The 27,760-nt window shown below is 38.8% G+C and overlaps 1 protein-coding gene across 3 annotated transcripts; it reads left to right on the forward strand.

Annotated features, from left to right (window-relative positions):
- The first annotated feature begins 523 nt into the window (after positions 1-523).
- On the forward strand, positions 524-27,352 carry LOC138812164 (serine/threonine-protein kinase Nek3-like). 3 transcript variants are annotated; one of them, XM_070000120.1, is made up of 16 exons: positions 524-572; positions 1,823-1,995; positions 3,567-3,660; positions 3,749-3,846; positions 4,281-4,364; positions 6,679-6,746; positions 6,836-6,922; positions 7,981-8,035; positions 14,648-14,848; positions 16,154-16,220; positions 18,412-18,461; positions 20,845-20,947; positions 21,456-21,605; positions 22,447-22,581; positions 24,780-24,903; positions 25,480-27,352. In XM_070000120.1, the coding sequence occupies exons 2-16, from the start codon at positions 1,831-1,833 to the stop codon at positions 25,562-25,564; spliced, it is 1,566 nt and encodes a 521-aa protein (XP_069856221.1). In that variant the 5' UTR covers positions 524-572; positions 1,823-1,830; the 3' UTR covers positions 25,565-27,352. The 3 variants fall into 3 exon arrangements, with proteins under 3 accessions (XP_069856221.1, XP_069856220.1, XP_069856223.1); XM_070000119.1 differs by lacking the exon at positions 524-572 and adding an exon at positions 629-935 and having other exon boundaries at positions 25,480-27,351; XM_070000122.1 differs by lacking the exon at positions 524-572 and adding an exon at positions 629-935 and having other exon boundaries at positions 18,415-18,461; positions 25,480-27,351.
- Positions 27,353-27,760: the final 408 nt, after the last annotated feature.

Raw genomic sequence — 27,760 nt, forward strand, 5'->3', positions numbered from 1 at the left:
GCAAATTGTAATACCAGTTGTAACCGTTCTTTTCCTTCCCTCCCTTCCTCCCCCCTCCCCTTCTCTCTTTCTTGACAGCTTCTTGCTATATAACACAGGCTGGCCTCAAACTTGAGATCAAGTTAGTAACTAGCCTCAGGAGTGCTAGGATTACTGGTGTGTGCCGCCATGTCTGGCAACTGCAATCTTAATATCCCTTTGCCATGTAAGGGAACAAATGCAGAGGTTTCAGTGAGTAGCCATCTCGAGGGGTGGAGAGTGGACATGAATTCTGCCTTCCACATTTGCCCAAGCTAGTAAGTGCTAGAAGTGACATTGCCTCCATGAAACATCTATACCTGGGCTACTTGCCACAGTTACCAGGGGCCACTTTGCCTCAATATTATTAGCATTGTTAGCAGTGTAAGAACAACTGCTTTAAAGCGTGCTCTTCATAAGCCCGGCCACTCAGAAAACAGCGCCTCCCGCCGCATCCTGGTAGCCTCCTTAAGCTGACAACCAGAGAGACGACCCATCTGGGCCCGCCCCACGGAAGCGCTCCTGCCTGGGGAGCTGACGCGAGCGTCCTGGAGGTGGGTGAGGGGACGCCTGGGCCCCACTACCCGCCTCGGGGACCTGGTGGAGAAAGGGCGGCCCGGCGGGAGCCTGGGACTGGGGTGGCGCGCACCGGTTTGGGGCGAATGGGACAGGGGTTCAGGACGTTGGGCCGGGCGCCCACTCCGCTTTTCTGTTGGGCCTGCCCGCCCTTTGCCCCCACCGGTGAACCTGGCGTAGGGGTGCGTGCCGGTGCGCGCGGGTGCGGGTAGAACTGGACCGGCTGCGCGGAGCTGGAGTTCAAGTTCATGCCTACTCGCGTGGATGCATTACCGTGTGCACTCCTAGCGAGATCTGCCTCACTTGTGATGGGGACAATTGCCCATCACTTTATATATACTGTATGTATGGGGGTATAATAATTTTAATATATGTTATATACAGAATAGATACCTGTATATACTATATATAAAATATTCATATATCACATGCCCATGTATGTATATACTTGTGTAATATATTGTGTATATAAATATATATGAATATGCAACCTACTTTGCCAAATTTTATTCAGGCCTACATATTATTGGCTGTAATACTGAGTAAGGGGGGTGGTGGGTGGGAATAAATGTGGTAGAAAGGACTAAATGTAATCATATGTAATATATGTATACACCTACATATATACACATATACATTTATATATGTGTATTAGATGTATATATTTGATATATATTTTGACATATGCATATATATTTGACCTGTATATAATATATAGTTAAAAAGGAGGGAGGGCAGACAAATAGAGGAAGAGAGTACAAATGCAGTCTTAATATTCAATGTACAAAGGTGAAAATAGTACCAGGTAACTTGTAGAGAAGGTGGAGTTAGAAGATATGGGAGAAGATGGTGGAAGGGGTAACATGACAGCACTGATCAAGTTACATTATAGTCATAAACTGACATGTATATATGTATGGAATTTTACTCAGCCATCAGAAAGAATATTATGTTGTTTGCAGAGAAATGGATGAACCTGGAAAAAATATGTTAAGTGAAGTAAGTCAGGCTCAGAGACAAAGGGCACATGGTTTCTCTCATATGTAAAAGTTAGACCTAAATTATAAACATTTGTAAATGTGTAGAGTGTCATGTGAATATATATACAGACTGATTAACTGGTATATAGCAGGGGTGGATTCCCATGGTATAACTCCTTAGAACAACTTAAGAGTTTACAAAATGAATACCAGGAAGCTGAACGTGTTTCTGTGTTTAATGATTTTAGGAGATCTGATGGGAACTTTTGGAGTGGAGCCAGCTGCCCAGCTGCAGGTGCCCAGCATGGATGACTACAGAGTCCTGAGAGTGATTGGCGAGGGTTCCTTTGGAAGGGCTCTTTTGGTTCGTCAGGAAAGCAGAAGTCAGATGTTTGCCATGAAAGAAATAAGGCTTCCTAAGGTTACTGCTAATGTTCATACTTCACACTGACAGTGAACTTGCAATTTGTAGGCATATTCTTGGTAGTTAACATTCCTTTTCTTCTTTCTGTGACGTCTGTCACCAGTTTACTCATTAGCTTTATAAGGGCTTGATATAGTTTATAGAGTTCTTAGGATGGTATAATTAATGAAAGTGAAAAATCGCCCATATATATGGTTTATTTTATCTCAGTGTGTTAGTTGTTTATAATTTCTAGTTTCATATGCCTAGCAGTATAGGAAACCTTTACCACAAGCAACTCAGGTGCAATATTATTGATGAATGAAAGAACGTAAATATCTAGTGAAGAACAAAAAATTAAAATGCAAAACTTGTGAGAAAATGTACTCTGTGGATTAGTTTATAGGTCTTAATTCCCTGCATCCTAATTATTGATATGTATTGTAGTTTTTTGATGAATGAGTCCATATTGTGGAGATGGTTTAATAGACTTTTTAATTAAGATTTTTAAAACTATATTTTAATAAAGTTCCCATAGTGTGAAGCATTTTTCCTACTGCTTTTGGATATAAATTTGAGTAGACATTATAATTTGCATTTTTAACATGTTCTAAATTGTTGATACTGCTGGTCTCAGAGCTTTTGTGCTGAAGTTAGTTTCCCTCCTTCTCTTCCTCCCTTCCTTTCTTCCTGCCTGCCTGCCTTCCTTGCCTCATGTTCCTTTCTCCATTTTCTTCCCTCCATTCCTTCCTTTCTCCCTTCCTTCCTCCCTTTCTTCTTTCCTTCTTTCTTTTGCTGTGGCTCTAAGTCAGAACTATACAAATGCTAGGAAAGCACTCTCCCACTAAGCTATATTATACCTCCAGACCCTGTGGCAGTTTCTTGATTATAAGCTAAGTCTCAAAATTCCATTTCTCATAGATTAAGGATAATTACTTACTTTTGATTATTGCTTTTGTCTATTCTCTGGTTATATTCTTTTTATCTGGGCCAGTGGCTGTTAAAGTAATACTGACATTAACCATACAAAATCCCTGGCTTTTCTTTTAGGATACACTATTTTCAACGGCATACCTGGCTTTCCAAGTCAAATGATGCTTATGCAAATATTAAGACTAATTTATATTCTCTATCTCTCTCTCTCTCTTTTTTTTTGTTGGTCATGGGGGCTAAAATCAGCCTGAGCGCTGTCCCTCAGCTCTTCAGCTCAAGGCTAGCACTCTACCACTTAAGCCACAAAGCCACTTCTGACTTTTTCTGCTCATATGGTACTGAGGAATCAAACCCAGGGCCTCATGCATGCAAGGCAAGCACTCTACCCCTGAGCCACCTTCCCAGCCTATAGTTTATATTCTCTAAGTTTCGATTTCTATCAAGAAATCGAAAAACAGCACAAAACAATGAAATCATCAGCTTAAGCATGCAAGAGGCATAGGCATAGTTGAAAAATCTTGTACTTTGTTTTGAAGTCAAAGTACAGTTTTATAAACCTGCACACAATGCTGACTTGTACAAACTACACTGAATAGTAGTGTGGAGTAGATTTTAAAATTCAATATTAAATTACTCTTGTTTGAACTTTTTCCCAGTCTTTCTCTGGATCACAGAATTCTAGGAGGGAGGCTATTCTGTTAGCCAAAATGAAACACCCCAATATTGTGGCCTTTCAAGAATCGTTTGAAGGTAAATATGAACCTTCCCAGATATGACCACTCCTTAATTTGATTTATAGTTTCTCTGGCTCTCCAACTGAGTCTTGTATTTGTTTTAGCTGAAGGACATCTGTATATTGTGATGGAATATTGTGAGGGAGGAGATCTAATGCAGAAGATTAAACAGCAAAAAGGGAAGTTATTTCCTGAAGATATGGTAAGATATTGGCTTAATATGTTTCTCTCAAAGTTCAGAAGCAACTTTCCCCATAAACGGTGAAATTCCACTGTATTTTTCTTTTATTTAACCAACAAAAATATTTTCAAATGCACTTATAAATTAAATAATTGAGTCACTGGCTGGATGCTGGTTCCTCATGCCTGTAATCCTAGGTATTCAGAAGGCTGAGATATGAGGACTGCAGTTCAAAGCCAGTCCAGGAAGAAAAGTCTGTAGGACTCTCACCTCCAAAATACTTCTAAAAGAACAAACCATAGGAATTACAGTTTTTTTCCATGTATTTTTTCAAGAGTCCTGAATACACAGCTAAAATCTGGTTAAATAAGGTCTGTAGCTAGTTCTTTAGAATTTTGGGTGAACGCAAACCAGATACCACATTTTTACAGATATTGCCTATTGTTTGCTTACAGATACTTAATTGGTTTACACAAATGTGCCTCGGAGTAAATCACATTCATAAGAAACGTGTGCTGCACAGGGATATCAAGTCCAAAGTGAGTAAAATACATTTTGGGGCCCAGAAAAGGATCCAAAATGATTCCATTGACTTTTTTTTCCCCAAGTCATGCTGGACTGTGTTTCTTCCATTTATGTTTTCTGCCATAGCATAGCCTGTTAACTGGGATAACAGGTATACACCATGATCACTTCTTCTATCATGTTGCGTTCTCTTGAATCTCCTTTCTGAGACAGTCTCAAGCTGTATTCCTTCCTATTTCATTCTCCCAAGTAGTGGGATTATAAGTGTCAGCTGCTAGTGCCTGGCTACAATTAGGTGTTTTTTAAAAATTAAACATTTTCCTTCAGTATTGGAAAGGGTTGGAAAAAATTATATTAAGTGAAGTAACTCAGACCCAGAGAAACAGAGGTTACATAGTTTTCCTTGTTTGTGGTAGATAGCATGTACCTATAAATCTGTAAGTAAACACGTTGGGTGGTATGTAAGTGGTTACAAATAAATTAACTGAAGTATAATAGACTCTATGGAGAACTCAAATATTGTAATCTTTTAGAAAGACTAAGTCAAAACTCAACAAAATGAACACTAGGAAATTGGTACATGCAAGGGGAGATGGGCCATGGGGAGAGAAGTACACTAATGAGAAAGGAGGGGAGGGATATCGTTGCCAAGAATTCATTGTATAGATCACAGAATTACAAAAAGTATGAGAGGGGTGGGCAGAAAGGGGATGAGAATGTTGAAGGGGTTGACACTGATCAAGATGCATTATATTCATAAGCTATTTTATTATATGGCACGTCTTTTGTACAATTAAAGATAAAAATTTTTTAATTCACTTAGCTTTAAGACAAAATTGACAAAAATAATAGTGTCAAATACAGGTTTTGATCTATATATAAATATATATTCTGTGTAATATTAAATCATGTCAGTTGACATATCTATAATTTTATGTACTACTTTGTGGTTAGAACATTTAAGGTCCACTTTTTTTTTCTTCTCCTTCTCCTTCTTCCTCTTCCTTTTCCCCTTCCCCTTCCCCTTCTCTTTCCCCTTCTCCTTCTCCTTCTTCTCTTTCCCCTCCTCTTACTCCTCTACCTCCTCTTCCTCCTCCTCTTCCTTCTCCTTCTTCTCCTCTCCCTCCTCTTCTCCTTCTCTTCCTCCTCCTCCTCCTTCTCCTCCTCCTCCTTTTCCTCCTCCTCCTCCTTCTTCTCCTCTTCCTCCTCCTCCTCCTCTTCCTCCTTCTATTCTTCCTTCTCCTTTTCCTCCTCCTCCTCTTTCTCCTCCTCCTCGTCCTCGTCCTCGTCCTCGTCCTCCTCCTCCTCCTCCCCCGCTTCTTTCTTCTTTCTTCCTCCCTGTCCTGGGGCTTCACCTCAGAGCCTGAGCACTGTCCCTGAGCTTCTTTTGCTCAAGGCTAGCACTCTACCTCTTGAGTCACAGTGCCACTTCTGGCCTTTTCTGTTTATGTGGTACTGAGGAATCAAACCCAGAGCTTCATGCATGCTAGGCAAGCATTCTACTACTAAGCCACATTCCCAATCCTAAGTTCTACTCTTGAACTGGGAGTGTAGGTCAGTGGTAAAAAGGCCAACTCAACATGTGTAAGGCACTAAGTTCCATCCAAGTAAATACATAAATTAATAAGTAAAATTACTCTGTCATTGTAAATAACACCTTATATTAACTGTAGTCACTGGACGGTACAGTGGATCTTTGCAACTTACTTTGACCTAATATTTATACTTTCTGTGAAAAAATAATTGAAATATACTTTGTTGTATATGTTAGTACATTCCTGAATCTTTTATTATTTATTTAATATACGTTTTCTACTGGTACTGAGGCTTGAACTCAGAGCCTCAACACTCTCACTTGGCTTTCTTGCTCAAAGTTCTATTACTTGAGCCACACCTTTCATTTTGAGCTTTTTGCTGGTTAATTAGAGACAAGTCTCTCAAATTTGTCTGCTTGAGCTGGCTTCAAACTAGAATCTTCAGATCTTAACTTCCTGAGTAGCTAAGTTTACAGATGTGAGCTGATGGTGCCCAGCTTGTCCCTAGACCTTTTAATGCCCACTGACAAAGTTGCTATGTTCTCCTATAGGAAATGAAATGGTCAGCACCTGGATCTGCCACTTGGTGTCACCCTGGTACAGGTTCCTTGTCTGTTGATCAGCTCTGATGAAATCTGAACCATGTGTGTTAGACTTAACAGTAGTCATCCTGAATTCTCAACAGAGACATGTGTAGCTGTCAGCGTTTCTAACCATCAGCAGCAGGCTTTGAGGGTCTCTTTGGAGTTGTTGTTTGAATGATGAAAACATTTTTTTTCCTTTTTTGATGCAGAATGTCTTCCTCACCCAAAATGGAAAAGTGAAATTGGGAGACTTTGGATCTGCCCGTCTTCTCTCCAAGTATATATCTCTTTTATTATAGCAATATAAGCAGAGCACCCATGTCCAGGAATATTCTGTAATCATTTTGTGCCTTTTTGTGGTTTTAGTCCGATGGCATTCGCTTGTACATATGTGGGAACACCTTATTATGTGCCACCAGAAATTTGGGAAAACCTGCCTTATAATAATAAAAGGTAAGGTGACTGTTTGGAGATTGGTCTTATAGCCTGCTTGGATATAAAAAATTTTTAAAAATAGTGTTATTGTGGGAGATACAAATGACATATATCTGGTATCCACAGATAAACAGAGAAAAGGGAGATAGCACATGTTCACAGCAAATGATGGTTACAGATTTTAGGTAAGGTTAGCTACACCTTTTCAACTTTTCTGTAGGTTTGCAATTTCAAAAAATTAAAAGCTAAAGGAAGTAGTTGATAAAAAGTTAAACTGAGAGTATCAGAGAGGAAAAAGTCTGAGATGGTATCTAGTAGAGTTAGCACAAAGAAGTAGTATGAGGAGCCTACTATGGAATGTCCCTGATTTTGAAGAGCTATTTTTGTGGAAGAATGTACTGGCTTGTTTTCTTTGTTTTGGAATATAGAGGGTGGAGAAAAGTCCTGATAGGCACCACTTAGCTTATAATAAAGCAATGTATAACCAGAATCCTGTGGCTCACACTTGTAGTCCTATCTACTTGGAAGGCTGAGATCTGAGGATCACAGTTGGAAGCTAGCAGGAAAGTCAGTGAGGCTCATATCTCCAATTAACCACCAAATGAGCCAGAAAAGGGGACAAAACCACAAAACCGAGGCCCTGAGTTCAAGCCTTGGGACCATTACAAAATCAATGAATGAATGAACAAGAAGGTATATTATCCACTAGAAGGGAACAGACTACTAAGACAGAGAGCTGTCCATCAGATGTTGCTGTGTGTGGGACAGTCTGATGGGAGCTGCCCCCAGTGTCTGCAGAGTCCTTTCATCTATGATAATCTGAGTCTATACAGATTCCTTCTTGCTACTGAATTCCCAAATGCTATGAAGTGTTATTAATGCATCTTGATTTGCAGTGGTAGATTTTGAAGAGCAGGGAGATTTCTCATGAACATGATTGTACGTTTTATCTTAATACCTAAGAATTACTTGTGATACTTATTAAAGGTAGGATACTATTTATGTTTTTCATTGTTAGAAAATGCTTATCCTATAACTCATAGCCCATTTGATATGTTATTTCTTTACTCCTCCAGTGACATCTGGTCCTTGGGATGCATTCTGTATGAACTGTGTACCCTTAAACATCCAGTAAGTATGGTGCACACAAAGAAATAGCTGTGTGTGGTTATATCTTGCTGAGCCTAAGAAAGAAGCCAATCCCAATAGGCAGTTTTCTTTCTAGGACAAATTCATTATACACACTTCATTTGCTATTATTATCTCTGCCTTGATACAATTGTGTAATAATAGGAAATGTTTATTGTTTAGTTTCTTCCATTCTATGTGTAGCTTTTCTTTCTTTTTGATATTTTTTGTTTAGTTTAGTTTTTGGTTTTTTGGGTTTTTTTTTTTGCCAGTCCTGGGGCTTGAACTCTGGGCCTAAGCACTGTCCCTGAGCTTCTTCAGCTTGAGGCTAATGCTTACCACTTGAGCCACAGAGCCACTTCTGGCTTTTTCTGTATATGTGGTACTGAGGAATTGAACTCAGGGCTTCATGCATGAAAGGCAAGCACTCTACCACTAAGTGACATTCCCAGCCTGATATTTTTGTTGTTAAATACATGTAACATAAAATTTTCTCTGTTGATGATTTTTATTAGCATATGTTAATTGTATACTATAAGGGATTTCTTTATTTTGTACATGTATATTAATTTGATCATATCTATCCCTCTAGTACCCTCTTAGTCTCCCTCTCCCCTCTCACTAATTCTTTTCCCCTTCCCAATTAGACCCCTTTCTACTTTCAGAAACACTTTTTTAAATTTGGATTTTACATATGAGAGAAAACATCATAATTGTCTTTCTAAGTCTAGTTCATTTCACTTCACTCCAATTCTATGTATTTTCCTGCAAATTTTTTTTTCTTTATGGTAGAATAATACTGTATTGTGCATGTATACCATAATGTCTTTATCTAGTCAGACATTGGTGGACACCTAGGCTTATTTTGTAACTTGGCTATTGGGACTGGTACTCTATGAACTCTATTGTATCTTGACTTTGATTTCTTTGGGTACATACCCAGCATTGATATAGCTGGATCATTGGTATTTCTATTTTTAGTTTTTTGAGAAGTTCCGCACTAATTTCCATAGTGGCTGTACTGATTTACATTACTGCCAATAGTGTGTAAGGGTTCCTTCTCACCCATGTCCTGCCAACCTTTGTTGTTTTCTTGCTTATAGTTCTTCTGACTGGAGTGAGCTGGAATGTCAGTGTAGTTTTGATTTGCATTTACCTTACAGCTAAAAATATTGAACATTTTTTCACATACTTATCCGTCATGGGACTTGAACTCAGGGCCTAGATACTATCCTTTACCTTTTTCACTCAAGGCTAAAGCTCTACCATTTTGAGCTACAGCACTAACTTCCAGTTTCCTGGCAGCTAATTGGAGATAAGAATCTGATGGACTTTCCTGCTTGGGTTGGCTTTGAACCCTGATTCTCAGATTTCAGCCTCCTGCATAGCTAGGATTACAGGCATGAACCTCTGGCACCTAGCTATTTGTACTTCTTTTGAGAACTATCTGTTCAATTCATTTGTCTATTAGTTGATACTATTTGAGTTATTTTGAAGTATTTGATTTTTGAGTCTCTTATATAGTCTAGATATTAATTCTCTGTTGGATGAATAATTTACAATGATTTTCTTCCATTCCATAGGCTGTCTCTTCCCTTGAGTAATTATTGTTTGCTGTGTAGAAACTTTAATTTGATGCAATCCCATTTGTCACTTCTTCTTGTTCAGAAAGTTGCTGCCTATTCTTGCACTTGATGTGTTTTCTTCTATTGGCTTTCAAATTTCTGATCTTAAAATAATGTCTTTGATCATTCTGAATTGATTTTTGTACAGGATGAGAGCTAGGAATCTAGTTTGAATCCCGTACATGTAGAGATACAGTTTCCCTAGCACCATTTGTTGAAGGGTATGTCTTTTCTCTGGCATATGTTTATTTCATCTCTGTTGAGAATCAGCTGTCAGTAGCTTTGTGCATTTGTTTCTAGGTTATCTACTCTATTCCATTGGTCTCTGTGTTTTTGTACCAGTACCATGCTTTTTTTTTGTTACTATGGCTCTGTAGTATAATTTGAAGTCAGGTATTATAGTAGGTCCAGCACTAATACCTGACTTGGTCAGGATTACTCTGGCTACTTAGAATCTTTCATACTTCCATATAAATTTTAGGATTGTATTTTCATTTTGGTGAAGAATATCATTGGGATTTGATAAGGATTGCACTGACTCAGTAGATTGCCTTTATGAATATGGCCATTTTCATAATATTAATTCTGCCAATCCATGAACTTAGGCAGTCTTTCCATCTCCTAGTATTTTTGTTTGTTTGTTTTTGTCGGTCGTGGGGCTTGAACTGTGGGCTTGGGCTCTGTCCTTGCACTCTTCAGCTCAGGCGAGCTCTCTACCGCTTGAGCCACAGCGCCACTTCCAGTTTTCTAGTAGTTTTTATTGGCGATAAGAGTCTCATGGACTTTCCTGCCCAGGCTGGCTTTGACCTGCAATCCTCAGATCTCCTGAGTAGCTAGGATTACAGGTGTGAGCCACCGGCACCGGCTTTCTCCTAGTGTTTATAGTTTTCATCATAGATGTCTTTTATCTCATTGGTTAGGTTTATTCATAGGTCCTTCCTTCTTCTTTCTTTCTTTTCTTCCTTTCCTTATTTCTTTTCCTTCCTTTCTTTTTTGGGTATTTTAAAGGTATTATTTATTTCTTAGTTAGCATGGTTGTTACTGATAAATAGAAAAACTACTGGTTAGGAATGGGGATAGAGTATTTAAATAGCAACCACAAGGCCTTGAAAAGAAAAAGAAAAGAATCTGAAATTTGTAGGATTGTTGTATTCTGACTTTGCTGAAAATGTTTATCAAGTCTGTGAGTTTTCTGGTGGAGACTTCATCTTTGAAGTATAGGATCATATCATCAGCAAATAGGAATACTTTGTCTTTATTGCTATGGCTAAGGATTCAAGTCCTATTTCAATATGAGTGGAGAGTGGACACCCTTGTCTCATTTCTGATTTTAGAGAAAATGCTTTCTCCCCATTTATACGATGTTGGTTGTCGATATGTAGTTAATAGCTTTTATGAGTTTTGAGGTAGGAGCCTTCTATTTGTAGTTTGCTCAAGGCTTTAATCATGACAGGATGTTGAATTTTCTCAAAGACTTTTTCTACATCTTTTGAGATAATCATATAATTTTCCTCCTTGATTCTATCTGTCTGTCACTTTACATTTATTTGATCTGTAAATGTTGAACCATCTTTGCTCATGATGTATGGTGCAGTACTGGGTTTGTATTCATACAGACCTTTTTGGTTTAGTTATTTTTCCAAACTATTTTTCAAGCTTTTTCCTCAGGTAGTCTAGACTACTATCTTTCCACTTATGCCTTCCTATGGTTAATATGACAGGTGTGTGATATCACACCCAGATTATTGATGGGGTCTGATAATTTTTGCCTTGACTTGTCTGAATGTAAAAGTTACAATATCCCCTATTTCTGACTCCTGAACAGATACGATTACAGGTAATCTATGATCTTTTTCATGAACTGTTGGATTTGATTTGCAAGTATTTTAACCAAGGCTTTTTACATTACTGTTCATTAAATAAATTGGTATATTCCTTTTTCCTTTCGTGTGTGTGTGTGTGTGTGTGTGTGTGTGTGTGTGTGTGTGTGTGTGTGTGTGTGTGTGTGTGTGTGTGTGTGTGTGTGTGTGTGTGTGTGTGTGTGTGTGTGTGTGTGTTGACACAAGGACTTGCTATGAAGCCCGGACTGGCCTTGAATTTATGATCCTCCTGCCTCAGCCCACTAGTGCTGCTAAGATTCCAGTCCTGTGCCACCACACCCTGCTCTTCCCTTTTTATTTTATGGAATAGTTTGAGGAGCACTTATGTATATTCCAGAGTGGCTGTGCCATTTTCAAACTCCCTTTTAACAGCTAGTTTCGCTTTTCATCTGAAATATGTATGAAATAGAGAAATAAACTTTTCCTTAAAGGTATTTTTTCTATATATTTTAAGAAAAAAATTGGGGATATTGGCTTTGGTAGGAAGATACTCTACCACTTGAGCCAAGCCCCAGCCCTAAGAAATAATTAAACAAAAAAGAGTTTTAAAAACTCCTCCTAAGACAGCCTCTTCAGTAAGTGGTGCTGGCAAAATTGGTTAATCACAAGTAGAAAACTAAAGCTAGATCCTCATATATCACCCTGAACAAGAATCAACTCCACATGGATCAAAGACCTTGGAGTTAAAGCAGACACCCTGAAAACATTACAGGACAGAATAGGAGAAGCCCTAGGTATCCTAGGCACAGGCTGAAATTTTCTCAATAGAGACCCAGAAACACAACAAGTCAAAGAAAGGTTGGACAAATGGGATTGCAAGAAGTTGCAGAGCTTCTGCATGGCAAAGGACATAGCTAGCAAGATCAATAGAAAGCCCACGGATTGGGAGATCTTCACTAGCTATACAACAGACAAGGGTCTCATATCTAAAATATACTTAGAAGGCAAAAAATAAAATCCCCCAACAACAAATCCTCAAACAAACAACTGCCCAATAAATAAGTGGGCTAAAGACTTAAAGAGAAACTTCTCTGAAAAGGAATAAGAATGGCCAATAGACACATGAAGAAATGCTCAACCTCTAACCATAAAAGAAATGTAAATCAAAACAACATTGAGATACCACCTCACCCCAGTTAGAATGGCTATAATCAAGAACTCAAATGCTGGAGGGGATGTGGTCAGAAGGGAACCCTACTGCATTGTTGTTGGGAGTATAAACTTATTCAACCAATTTGGAAAGTAGTATGGAGGTTCCTCAAAAGACTCCACATAGAGCTCCCCTATGACCCAACAATCCCACTTTGGGGCACTTACCTGAATGATCATAAACAAGACCATGCTAAAGCTACCAGCATAACTATGTTTCTTGCAGCATTATTTACCCATAGCTAATATATGGAACCAACCCAGATGCCCCTTAGTAGATGAATGGATCAAGAAAATGTTTTATATATACACAATGGAATTCTAGGCCTCCATCAGAAAGAATGACATTGCCTTATTTGTTAGGAAATGGAAAAACTTGGAAAAAATTATATTAAGTGAAGTAAGTCAGGCCCAAAGAAGCATAGGTCCCGGGGGCTGGGAAGGTGGCTCAGTGGTAGAGTGCTTGCCTTGCATGCCTGAGGCCCTGGGTTCAATTCCTCAGCACCACATAAGCAAAAAGAAAAAAGCTGGAAGTGACACTGTGGCTCAAGTGATAGAGCGCTAGCCTTGAGCTGAAGAGCTGAAGGACAGCGCCCAGGCCCAGAGTTCAGGCCCCACGACCGGACCCACACACACACACACACACAAAGAAACATAGGCCCCATGGTTTCCCTTATTTGTAATAACTAGTAGTTGTCTGAGTCAAGCAGAAAAGGTCAGATAAGATGATGTTAAGCAAAATGAACCCCAAGATAAGGACACAAGTGTTTTTTTCTTTCTTGCTATTGCTTCTAACGTATTTATAAGATACCACTTGATTTTTTTTTGTTGTTGTTGCTTTGTATGTCCTCTCACATGGTATAACCCCTGTTTTCACTGTATTTGATGTTGGTATAATTTGTGGAGGGGAAGGGAAAAAACAAATTGTTTAAATAGGGATACAGGTTGACCCATTGCAACAATGAGATGTACAAGACTCTATGTCAAAAAACGAACTTTATAATTTAGGCGGGGGGAGGGGTCCGGAGGTGAAGGGGGTGGGGGGAAGGGAGTGTACTTGTGGAAATGGGAGGGAAGGGATGCTAGGGGAAACAAAGGAGGAGACAACAATGCTTGATAAGAAATGTACTCATTACCTTGCTCATGTAACTGGAACCCCTCCTCTGTATAGTATTGTCACAATAAAAAACTTATTTTAAAAAAAGGCACAGATGACTCTTAATCATACTAAAAATGACCCCTTTATTAGCAATAATAAAATTCAAATTAAAACAAAAAAAACTCCTCCTGCTCTTTGGAAGTAGTTTATTATATAGGACAATTGTCATGAAGCTGATCCCTATTACGTTTTTGTTGAATCAACACTTCTAAAAAGAAAAGTGACCAGTTAGCAAGACCATTTATAAAATTAAGATAGGTTATATGAATATAAAATCCAGCTGGTCTGATTCCCAGTTTTTTTTTTTCTGTGTTACCTTTTAAAATTCTTTTTTTAATTGTGAAAATACTGTACAGTACAGAGGGGTTACAATTACATGGGCAAGATAATGAGTGCATTTCTTATCAAGCATTGTAGCCTCCTCCTTTGTTTCCCCTTACCATCCCATCCCAGCCCCCCCCCCCGGCCTGCCAAAGTTGTAAAGTTCGTTTTTCGACATAACGTCTTGTACATCTCATTGCTGCAATGGGTCCACCTGTATCCCTATTTAAACAATTTGTTTTTTCCCTTCCCCTCCACAAATTATACCAACATCAAATACAGTGAAAACGGGTTATACCGTGGGAAAGGGACATACAAAACAACAAAGAAATCATCTTATAAATATGTTAGAAACAATTGCAAGAAAGAAAAAAACATTTGAATACTTATCTTGGGGTTCATTTCGCCTAACATCAACTTATCTAACTATTTCTGCTTGTCTCAGACATATACTAGTATTTCTTTCTTTTAAACTTTTCAGTTTCAGGCAAATAGTTGGAAGACTCTTATCCTCAAAATATGCCAAGGTTCCATCCATCCACTGCCATCTCACTATTCCTATGAACTGCAGTATCTCATCAAGCAAATGTTTAAGCGGAACCCCTCACAGCGCCCTTCGGCTACCACACTGCTCTCCAGACGCAGCTTAGCTCCATTGGTCCAGATGTGCTTACCTGCTGAGGTACGATGCCAACTTTCAGGAATATGGTGCTCATTATCAAAATTCTAGTGAAGCTGGGCGCCAGTGGCTCACTTTGGTAAACCTAGCTACTCAGGAGGCTGAGATCTGATGATCATGGGTTGAAGCCAGCCTAGGCCAGAAGGTCCATGACACTCTTATCTCCAATTAATCTCCAAAATATCTGGAGGTGGAGGTATGACTCAAGTGGTAGAGTGCTACCTTGACTTAAAAAACTTAGGGGCAATGCCCAGGACTGAGTTCAAGCCTCAGGACTGGTGCCATAGGAAAAAAAAATCGAATTATTCAGGAGTGAATTCAAATATTTCTCTCTTCTTCCTCCCACAGTGCCATTCTCCAAGAATAGTCAGCAGTTTGTGTCTTTCTGCCTATATGTACTTTCATTTATGTAGTGTCCTTTTTTCTTTTTAATTTGGTGCTGGGAATCAAACTCAGGACTTTAAGCATGCTAAGTACACTACACTTCTCTCCTTTCTCTATAGTTTTTGCTGTTTGCTTGGTTTTGTTGTTTTGTTTCATGGGTGCTGGAGTTTGAACTCAGGGCCTTGTACTTGTGCCGTTTGCTCAGCTTGCACTCTATTATTTTGAAGATGGAGTCTCAAGAACTTTTCTGCCCAGGATGTCATCAAACTTCAATCCTTTGGGTCTCAGTATCCTAAGTAACTAGGATTATAGGTGTGAGTTACTACTACATGGCTGGATTTTTGTGTATGGGCAGAAGTGGAAGGGGTGTTTGTGTGCTGGTAGTGAGGCTTGAATCAGGACCTTGTACTTTTGCTTAGCATTTTTGCTCAAGGCTGGTACTCTGGTTGTTTCTGTTTTCTGGTTTGAACTGAGGGCCTGGGCACTGTTCCTGAACTTTTTTGTTCAAAGCTAGGGCCACTTGAGCCACAACTTTATTTCCTAATTGGCTAATTTATTTCCTGTTGGCTAATTGGAGATAAGAGACTCATGGACTTTACTGCTTGGGCTGACTTGGAACTATGATCCTCACATCCCAGCCTCTTGAGTAGGTAGGATTACAGACATGAGCCAAGTGCCTAGTTTTGTTGTTTTGAGAACATGTTTCTACTAAATTGGACTCAAATTCAGAATCTTGCCTGTGGCTTCCCAAAGAGCTGTGATGTACTCAACTCCTTTATATGTTTCTTTAAGAGGTATTTTTAATGTTTCATCTTTAAATAAGGTAAGCAGAATAAAATAAAATCAGAAGAATGTGGGTAGTGAAATGACATGAAGGCAAAGTCTAAAGAAAAGTGTCTTGAAGCTCTCCACCTTAAATTTCAGATCATTACAGAATATGGAGAACAGATACGAGATGAAATATGTGAGCATCATACACAAAGGAAAAAGAGTAAGCATTTAAGTTCTGTTAAAAATAGTAAAGAAAAGACAAAAGTGATTTTTTCAGGTTATTAGAAGTGATTATCAGATATATTCTTCAAACCAAAATTTCTTTTATTTTAGACATAATTATCTGTATTTTAGAACCTAGATTGGATAGGTTAGTGATGGAAAGAATTTGTCATATTAGTGCTTTATTATACATGGCAATGGTACTCTGATGCCAGATCTCCTAATATTAGCACCATAATTACTACAGCTGTTATGATTTAGGTAGAAGACTTTCTGTAGACTGAGGTAGGAATCTATGAAAATACAACACTAATTTTATGGAAAAATATGTCTCCAAGTTTCTCAAGGACCATTGGGTAAACTCCCAAAGGAGGCTCATACAAATTGCCTCACATTAGACCACAGTTGCAAGTCTGACTTCCAGAGTTTCTGACCAGCTACATATAGGGGTTACCATGATTCCTTCTTTTGGAATTAATAGAGTGGCTTACAGAAAACTTATAGAAAAGTTTAAAGAATTCTTCAATCAGATGAATAGACCCAAAGAGTGGAGTCCGGAAAGATTTGGACCCCCAGAGCTTCTGTCCCTGTGGAGCAGGGGTCTACCACCCTCTTGGATGAGTTTTTGATCACCTGCCTATGAGTCTCCACATAGCCAGGGATCTAGAAGTGCTCCCTGATCCTTTTGACTTTTTGTTGAGCCCTTGTTGCATAAGCATGACCAAATCATTGTCAAGCATTCTTACTAATAATTATTCATACTAATAATAAGAATAATAATTATTTTTATTAATAACAGCTCTGATCTGATCTGATACTAATAGATTGAGTTGGGGAACCCAGTCAGTGCTGTCCAAATCCTGCTGGGCCATCTTCCTGATTGTAAAGGAAGCCTCCCTCACACAAGTCTTCTGCTCTATATTACATAATCACATAAGAGAGGGAGGGAGATGAGGGTATGGAGACCCAAGCCAGAAAAGTGGGAGAAGATGTAAAGTATATTTTTAGTTTTGGTGACTACTTTGGGGAAGAGAAATCACAGTTTCTGTGGCTAACTCTGAGACAAACAAGGAGCTGTCGAAAGAAAAAGATCAGAGAAAAAGAGAATTTGTTTTCTGAGGCCTATAGTGTCTCAGGATTACATTCTTCTACCTTTCTTGCTTTGAAGCTATTCCAAGGCTACTTCAGGAATAAGGACAAAAGGCCAAATAAACCCTTCAGTCTTAGAATCCACTTTTTTCTCCATTATTTAAGAAGTAGCCAGATACTTTATTTTACCAGGTTGTGTTGATGTTGGTTTTATTTTTTACTTTATTTTTTGTTGGTCATGGGGCTTGTGTTGGTTTTATTTTATTTATAGCTTTTGTTCTCATCTTGGGTAGTAGGAAACACTAGCCAAGACAAGATGAAGAAAAGTTGAAAGCAGTTGGTTAGAGTACAGTCTCATTATCTCAGAGGAATAAAAAAGTTGGTGAAATCCCACCATATTGGCACCCTGTGTGGTCTGTAAACAGTACAGCAAACATGAGGACAGGTAATATGCTCACTCTTATGATCTCAGTGCCTGTCATCATAGATGAACAGCGATGGTAAGTTTTTAAATGCTGGGTGAATTAGAAGCATGATGAAGAGCTCTGCCAAAGAAAAATGAAGCAGGAGCCATTCCTCCCAAAGGGACCAGTTGTCAGAGTTCTTCTGCCACTCCTGCTGCTTCTCTGTGTGTGATAAGCAGTCAGGCATCCCTTCTTGAGAGAGATATTTGTCCCACCTGCTATGACAGCTGTGAGGACTCCAGATGCCACTAAATAGTGTGTGCTAAAGAGAATAGAGAATTTCAAGTATATATAGTCTATTACTGTGTAGTGCTAAATGGGTTGGCATAAATAAACAGCAGTGTCTCAGAATTTAGTATTAGGAAGAATGCAGCACAATATACTTATTAACTGACGTGATGTACTGAAACCCCTTTATACACTATCTAAAGATAATAGAATAAACTGAAAAGGACTGATGTAGCAGAAACAGCTTTTTTTCAACATTCCTGTTCAAACTGTTACACATTAGCCAGGCTCACACTTGTGCATTTGACTTTAAACCTCTTTTGTTTCTCAAACTTTCTTCAGATCGCAGCTGAAAGTTAATGAAGTGGGCCTTCCACTTTCTCTTTGTTCTTTCTCTTTATTTTTAAGCAGACTCCAGTAGACTCAGGATGGCTTTGGGAAATGAAGCAAGCAAGATGGTAAGTTGCTTATAAATTAAATTTATAAAACATGCTTCTTTAGGGGGTCAGGTTTCTTTAGGTCCTGTGAGATGTTTCAAGGCCTCTGATCTGGTCTCTTCAGTCAAATTCATCATCGTTTCACAGGTGAAGTAGTGGGTTGCTGTTGTCCTGTCCTGTTCTGAATCCCTTTAGATCATCATTTATGTTGTTTGTGAAGGAAATGAGGGAAGTCGTGACAATGTCCAAAAAAGAAATGCATGCTTTACCTGACTTCTATAACTGTAACCTCTCTGTACATCTCCTTTCTAACAACAATAAAACATACTTTAAAAAGATAAAGGGACTTTGTCCTGCCTTTGGTCATGAAAACCTTGTTTAGTCTGGTTTTTCTTTTGTCGGTTGTGGGGCTTGAACTCAGGGTTTGGGTGCTGTCCTTTAGCTTTTTTGCTTAAGGCTACCATTCTACCACTTTGAGCCACAGTACCAACTTCTGTTTTTCTGGTAGTTAATTGGAGATAAGAGTCTCATGGACTTTCCTACCTGGGCTGACTTTGAACCACGATCCTCAGATCTCAGCCTCCCAAGTAGTTAGTATTACAGGTGTGAGCCACCAGCACCTGGCTTGGCTTTTTTCTTTATTGTGGTAAAATATACCACTTTAGTTGATGTGTACTAATGTTGATTGGCATTTATAATAGTGGCCAGCCATTATTACTCTGTATTCCAAATTTTGTGTTTTGTTTGTTTTGTTTTGGTAGTACTAGGATTTGGGTTCAGAGATTTGTACTTGCCTAGCAGGTAGTCTATTACTTGAGCCATGCCCCCAGCCCTTTTGGCTTTCCATATTTTTTAGATGGGGGTTGCTGTTTGCTGGAGGGCTGAAATCTTCCTCTTCCTCTTCCTTTGATAACAAGACTGTGCTATTATCCTTATTGCTTGAGATAGCATTCTCATGAACTTTCTGCTGGCCTTCCAATTTCAGCCTTCCAAGTAGTTAGGATTACAAATACAATCAATGGCGCTTGGCTTTCCAGAATTTATTTTAATCACCCCCAAACACCCTATCTTACACAATTTCTCACTTACCTAACTCTAAACCTAACCCCACCTCTGATAGCCTTTAGCCCACTCTGTCTCCCTGAATTTGTGTACTGTAGTTATTTCATATACATGGAATTCTTTTATGTCTGGATTACTTCATTATATAAGGTTTTAAAAGTACATCCATGTTGTAGCATATACAGAAATTAATCCATTTTCTAGATGAATGTTTGATCTCTATTTTTATTTTTTTGTGTATGTACATACAATGTACTTTGATTCTGCCTCTTCTCCTTTTTCCCTCCCACCTCCCACTTGCTGCCTCTCCCCAATATTTCCTTGTTATGTTCATGTTCTGTGTGTGTGTGTGTGTGTGTGTGTGTGTGTGTGTGTGTGTGTGTGTGTGTGTGTGTGTGTGTGTGTGTGTGTGTGTGTGTGTGTGTGTGTGTGTGTGTGTGTGTGTGTGTGTGTGTGTGTGTGTGTGTGTGTGTGTGTGTGTGTTGGTCCTGGGGTTTGAACTTAGGGCCTAGGTGCTGTCTCTGGAACCATTTTTTTCAAGGCTGGAGCCTTAGCTCTATTTCTAGCTTTTTGGTGGTTAATTGGATTTAAGAATCTCATGAACTTACCTGGTCAGCCTGGCTTTGAACCATGATCCTTAGAGCTCAGCCTCCTGAGTAGCTAGGATTACAGGCATGAGCCATTAGCACCTATTATCAAAGTGCCATACCTTTAGAATATTGTTTTCCACTAAAAGCCACTTTATAAAATAAGTCATTTTGGTATTAGCTCAATACAGCAACCATTTTGACTTTTTTCAATGTTTTATTTTTTTTTCAATAAAAACATATTAATCTGGGTGTTGGTGGCTCATGCCTATAATCCTAGCTACTCAAGAGGCTGAGATTTGAGGATTGGATCAAAGCCAGCCTGGGCAAGAAAGTCCATGACATGCTTATATCCAATAAACCATTCAGAAAACCAGAAGTGGCACTATATAGCTCAAGTGGTAGAACGCTAAGCCTTGAGCTGAAGACCTAAGGGACATCACCCAGGTCCAGAGTTCAAACTCCACAACCAAAAAACAAAACAAAACTCAACCTATCTGTCATTTTTATATATCTTCTTTACATTTTAACAATTGGTATTAATGCTTATTAATATGTGTGTACTATATATACATATATGTGAATAAATAGTTGCTAATATGCATGTATATAATGTATATTGCTATTCACATACACATATTTGAGGTTCTGTGACTATGCATGCTAACTCATTAGCTTTTGTTTAAAATCAAAATAGCTAAATATTTGTTTCCTGTGCTGCATTTTTAATCAATATTTTAAATCCTTTTTTTAAGCAAGAGGAAGAACAAAGTAGGAAGAGTAGCCATACTGATTTAGAAAGTACTCATACAAATTCAGTTAAAAGTACTTTGAGGAGACTAACCAGAGGGAAAGAAGGTAAGCTATTCATTACTTAAGGGGAGAGTTGGGTCTTGGGAGGTATCATTAGTAAGTACACAGGTAGATGTGTATTTGCCTATACAGTAATTTATGAAATGTTAGAGGAATATTTGATCTTTGATTTGCCCACTGGGGAAGTTAGAGATGAGAAGTGTAGCCCAGTGGTAGAGCACATAGAACAAATGTTCAGATTTCAGAGTTAGTCCCTAGCACCTCTAAAACAAAACAATAGTATTTATCAGTGAGAGGCATTAGGAAAAGTGGTATTTGCTTGTTGCTGACCATAAACTGTATAGTAAACTGTGTGTATATTTGTATATTATGTGTGTTGTGCATCATGTAATATGTAACTATATGCATACTATTTTTTTTAAATTTTGTCTATGATTCATCCAGGGTTGATCTATTATTTGTTGCTAGATATGAGTTTGAAAGAGAAAAGAAAGGCTTCCTATTTTGTTGAGATGAATAATCATATGTATGGCACTACATTATCGTATTTTAGAATCAGGCAATCAGCCAGACCATCTGAAGAAAGCTAGTTCACCAAGCCTTCACAGGAGACATTGGGAGAGAAATGAGCCGAATGCAGCTCTTGCAGCTTTAGAAAATGCATCTATCCTTACCTCCAGTTTACCAGCAGAGGAAAGCAGAGGTTAGTATAGGTATGGCACTTGTTATCTTGGGGTATTGGCTGCAGATACTAAAATTCACAGATGCTCAAATTCTTGAAATAGAATGGCATACATGGTATTTTCATACAACCCATCCACCTCCTCTTTAAATAATCCTAATATTACTTTTAATACCTAAAACAGTGTAAATGCTATATTAATTAATGAATTATTTTGTTTAGGAAATGATGATAGGAAAAGAGGCAGTACCTGTTCAGTGCAGATTTAATTTTAAAATATCTTTGGTTTAAGGGTGTGTAACCCTTATTATCATTTTATTATGGAACATATCCTAATAGTTACTCACTATGCTAGGCCTTTTTGTTGTTGTTGTCCCTGGGGCTTGAACTGTCCCTGAGCTTTTTCCCTGAAGGCTAGCACTCTACCACTTTGAGCCATAGGTTAATTGGAGATAAAGAGTCTCACAGACTTTTCTGCCTCAGATTGCTTCGAACCTTGATCCTCAGATCTCAGCCTCCTGAGTATCTAGGATTACAAACCTGAGCCTGGCATGTTTTGTTTTTGTTTTGTAATCACTCTGGAGGACATTTGGTGTTACATCAAAGCACACTCATGTTGGCCAGTGAAATAGATTTTAGTGAGAGTCAAGTATAAAGCTGGTGTGGTGGTATACTCCTGTAGTCCCAGCACTGAGGAAGCTGAGGCAGTAAGATTATAGGGTTCCAGACAGCCTGGGCTATACAAAGTCAGACAGACAGACAGATAGGTAGACAGATACAATAAACTTTTAAAAATGATCTGGAAGGTAGGTGCTGGAAATCATCTTTTATTTGGCACTGATTTTTACCTTTTCACAACCAGGTGGTTCTGTAATAAAGTACAGTGAAAATAATAGCCGTAAGCAGTGGCTCAGAAAGACCCCTGACACTGTGTTGAACATCCTTAAAGGTGCTGATCTCAGCCTGGCGTTCCAAACGTACACGATATATAGACCAGGTAATTTTTTCTATTATATCATCATAGAATTGTCTGATTGGTTTTTAAGTATGGTACAATATACATAACATAAAATTAATCCTCTTGCTCACTTTTAAGTGTATAATTCAGTAAGATTAAGCACATTTTGGGTTGGGAAGGTGGCTCAGTGGTAGAGCGCTTGCCTTGCATGCCTGAGGCTCTGGGTTCGATTCCTCAGCACCACATAAGCAAAAAGAAAAAAGCTGGGAGTGGCGCTGTGGCTCAAGTGGTAGAGCGCTAGCCTTGAGCTGAAGAGCTGAAGGACAGTGCCTAGGCCCAGAGTTCAGGCCCCACGACTGGACCCAAAAAAAAAAAAAGATTAAGCACATTTTTAGTGAGTTCTAACTGGTCTCCAAAACTCTTTCAACCTTGTAAATTTAAGGCTGTACCTATAAAATAACTCCCCACTTTACCTTCTCGTACACCATGACTTTAAAATTATGTTAGGTGTTCTTGAATCTTTTCTAGCTAATCTTAAGCTGTTATAAAAAAAATTCTCACAGAACTGCTTTACTTACTTGCTCATTAGAGAGCTTATTTTAATTTGTTGCAACAATTTTACTTGTATGTGTTTATTTGGCTAATGTTTATTGAGTGCCTAACATAGGTTAAGATTTTTTTTTTGAGGGGGCACCACTTGAAATGTAGCTCAACCACAGAATTGTTTTTTTTTTTTATCTTTATTTATTTTTTTGTGAAAATACTGTACAGAGGGGTTACAATTACATGGGCCAGATAATGAGTACATTTCTTATCAAGCATTGTAGCCTCCTCCTTTGTTTCCCCTTCCCATCCCTTCCCATCCTCCCCCCTATCCCCCACCCAATCCCCCCCCGACACACACACACCATAGAATTCTTTTGCTCAGCGTGCACAAAGCTCTGGCTTCAGCACTGCAAGAAAAAAGAGTAAAACACATTTTCTGCCCTGAATGATAAGGAATTCATTTTCTGGGAGAATGACATGGTAGCATTTTGTGAGATATTTGGCTACAAGTCTTGATTTAGCAATTAGAGGTCTTGGATTTTGTTTCTGGTCCAAAGGTGAAGTCTGATGTCTTTGTCATATTAAGAAATTCACTGGGCCGGGTGCCAGTAGCTCATGCCTGTAATCCTAGCTACTCACAAGGCTGAGATCTGAGGATTGCAGTTCAAAACCAGCCTGGGCAGGAAAGTCCGTGAGACTCTTATTTCCAATAAACCACTCGAAAACTGGAAGTGATGCTGTGGCTCAAGCGGTAGAGTGCTCACCTTGAGCTGAAGAGCGCAGGGACAGCGCCCAAGCCCAGAGTTCAAGCCCCACAACCGACCAAAAAAAAAAAAAAAAAAGAAAGAAATTCACTGTTAGAAGATGTATCACTCCTCTTGAAATAATTTTTATAAAGTTTTAGTTTGTGTTTTTTGTTAGGTGTTTGTCTTATATACAAAAAGTCTAAGTGTAATCACTGTCTGGAAAGTTTTTTAAAAATTGTACATGAGATGGGGTGTATCTCAGAGGTAGAGGCCCTAGATTTGATGCCCAACACTGTAGAATGAATGAATGAATACAATCAAGCAAGCATACATGTAGCCTACCTTTTAATTTTCCTTCTTTTCTTTTGTTTGTTGTGATAGCTAGGGAGGGGAAAACTCAAAGGGGAAAAATTAACTGCAATCCAATCTCCACAAATAGGTTTTAATGTTTTTGTATATGGTAGGGTTTTTATTTTCTTTTTGTTGATGGTGGTGTTGGTGTTGGTATTGGTATTGGTGGTGCTGGTGGTGGTGTATGTGTGTATGTGTGACCCTGTGCGTGTATACATGTGTGGGTGGGTATGTGTGGTACTGGAGATTAAATCCAGAGCCCAACTCATGATAGGAAAGCACTCTTGTCACTCAGCTACACCCCAACACCTTTTAAAATAGTTTTACCTTTGAAACAGGGTATTGCCCAGGATATAATATAGGTTTTTATATTTGAAGATTTTTTGTGTTAATTCTTTGTGGATTTTTTCCCTGCCCTTTTTCATGCTTGAATTGGCTCAATTTAGCTAGGTGCTATGACTCTGGTAGTAGTTGTAGCACTTAAGAGAGCCAGGTGGGACCTATCCAGGAATTTAAGACCAGACTGAACAACATAGAAAGAGCCCATCTCACAAATAAGTAATTGGCATATTTTCTGTTTCTGTTCCTCTGAAGGTTCAGAAGAATTCTTTAAAGGCCCTCTGTCTGAAGAAGAAATATCAGACAGTGTTGATGGAGATCATGATTCTGTCATTTTGGATCCAGAGAGACTCGAACCTAGGCTAGATGAGGAGGACACGTATGTTGCAATCTTTTTAGAAAACTTGTGTGTGTGTGTGTGTGTGTGTGTGTGTGTGTGTGTGTGTGCCTGCCTGCCTGCCTGCCTGCCTGCCTGCCTGCCTGCCTGTGTCTCTGTGTGTGTATGGATGTTCATACCATATTATACCATATTGCTTCCAGATTTAATAGAACCTTGTCCTATGATTTTTTTTTATCATGAATGAGTATATGTTTTCATCTTTGGCCATGAGAAATACGTTAGAATTTTATTATAGAATTCCTGGCTAAGCCCTGCATGAATATTTCAACTTGGACTTGTTTTTATGTTTATTTGTTTATATGTATTTGTAACTGAACTCATTATCCTTCTGCCTCTGCCTTGGGCTAACAGCCATGTACCACCATATATTAGATTTTACATTTAAAAAAAAAGATTAGAATCAGTGAAATAAGTGCTTTTTTTAAAGGACTAACAATTTTTTGTCTATTCAATAAAACTTTATTGTTATGGCAGTGTTCTATTTCAAATCCATCAACAAATGTACACTGTGCTTGTGACATAGAGGCTTATCAACCCAACTTCTTTTTTCCACAGAGATTTTGAGGAGGAGGATGACAACTCTGACTGGGTATCTGAACTAAAGAAGCGAGCTGGCTGGCAGGACCTGTGTGATGGATAATGTCAAGGGAATGTGCCAATCACATGGGGGAGATGAAGAACATAGATTGAATGTTTACCACTAACTAGTTTAGCTAACTGGGATCTTTACCACTAACTACTTGTGTGATTATAGGAAAGACTTAGCTTCTTTGAGCCTTAATCTCTTTCAACTACCAATAATAATAGCTACCTCATAGGGATTCTGACTGTAAACAGTTACAGAAGGCTGTATGTTGTTTATTCACCCTTGCAATGAGTTGTAATTATTACAATGTAACCTTTTTTTTACATTTCTTAAAGGTCTGATGATCTAAATATATTTAATGATAAGATAATAATGTATGTAATTAAAAAATAAAACTCAGTAGATTGAAGATCCTTTCCATGATCTACACCAGCTACTAGCTGGTGAGAAAGGATCAGCCTTGGAAAGGGAGGGGTCTAGATCTTGTCAGTCTTGTGTATGAGAAAGAACTATAGCCAAAAGTAGGCACAACACATATCAGAAGCCTTGTGGACTGAATGTGGAAGGGGGTCCCAATGTATATGAGTCACCATTTCACACACATGCTGGGTCCTGTCATGAATTACCTCATTTAATACTGTAACACGTTCATGAAGTGAAAGTATTTTACTGAAGAAACAGATTTTCCCTGACCCAGCATGGGGAATAATGCTAAACAGTAGGGAGGAACTTCAGTTGGGAAAATACAAGGAACTGTTGGAATCTAAAATATGCATATCTTTTTTTAAACAATTTAACAATTATGCAAAAATGGTAGCATAAAGCCAGGCTCCGGTGGCTCACACCTGTAAGCCTAGCTGCTCAGGAGGCTAAGATCTGAGGATCAAGATTCAAAGCCAGTCTGAGCAGGAAAAGCCATGAAACTCTTATCTCCAATAAACCACCAGAAAACCAGAAGTGGCACTAAGGCTCAAGTGGTAAAGCACTAGCCTTGAGCTAGGCCCAGAGTTCAAGCCCCATGACCGACAAAAACAAATAAAAATTTTAGATGGTAGTATAGGCAAACCCCCCCACCCCCGTGCATATAGTTTTTTTACATTAAATATGTCATCATTAGTCCTCTCTGGTTTCTCACTTTTCCTTGGTTTTGAAGGCCTTCACATTTTGTAGTAATGCCAGTTAGGCATTTTGTAGATTGTCCTCAATTTAGGTATGCCTGATGTTTTTCCCATGATTTGACTGAGGTTCTAGGCTTGGGGAACAGGACACATAAGTGAAGCTGTCTTTTCATCACACATGGCAATACTGTGACTCACTGTAGATGCTCTTCAACCTTGATCACTTGATTAAAGCGGTACTTTACCAACTTCATTTGTCCATGCTTTATGCACTATGTGTCACTATATCCAGTCCCTACTTCAGCAGAGAGGAAGTAAGCTCCACCTCTGTCAGGGAAGAGTACAATTCAATACTAAGTCATTTGTTTGCTTGGTTTTGCTTATGATCCTTGGAAGTTGTTTCAGTTTTGCTGTTATGTCTCCTTGGCATCCTCCCACTTTTCCTCACATTCTGGCACTATAAAAAAATGATCCAGGATCATCTTGGGCCTTATTTGCCCCATCCCCACAATTAGCCGTTCAGCTAATTAGTTCAGAAAACAAGATCTAGGTGCTGGGTGTGCTTGTTACTAAGATATCACTACTTCTATGCCCTCTCTATGGATACTAAACTGTGTATCTGTGTATCCACACACAGCTCCATGGTGACTTCTGTGTCTCCCATCTGTATGTATATTAAGCTAAACATGGGCTCACAATGAAGTCTGACTAATCCAGGACCTCAGATTTCATTCTAGCCCCCCTCCCTTGCTTTTCTGAATCTTTTCTCCCTGATAGTAAGAAACTTGAACTGGAAATGTACCATGCACTGAGTTATTCAGTTCAGTATACATGTCAGTTTCCAAATCATTAACTCAAATCTCTAAATTTACTAATAGGCTGGATGCAAATGGCTCATGCCTGTAATCTTAGCTACTCAGAGGCTGATAATCTGAGGATCAGGTTCAAATCCAGCCCTGGCAAATAAACTAAGATAGTTATCTCCAATTAAACAGCAAAAAGCTGGGAGTGGAGGTATGGTTCAAGTGGCAGAGTGCCAGTCTTGAACAAAAAAGTTTAAGCAAGAGCATACCCAAGCAAACCCCAGTATATATATATATATATATATATATATATATATATATATATATAG

The sequence above is a fragment of the Dipodomys merriami genome, unplaced genomic scaffold (assembly GCF_024711535.1).
Source record: "Dipodomys merriami isolate MVZ:Mamm:240054 unplaced genomic scaffold, mDipMer1.0.p SCAF_56, whole genome shotgun sequence".
NCBI classification, from domain to species: domain Eukaryota; kingdom Metazoa; phylum Chordata; class Mammalia; order Rodentia; family Heteromyidae; genus Dipodomys; species Dipodomys merriami.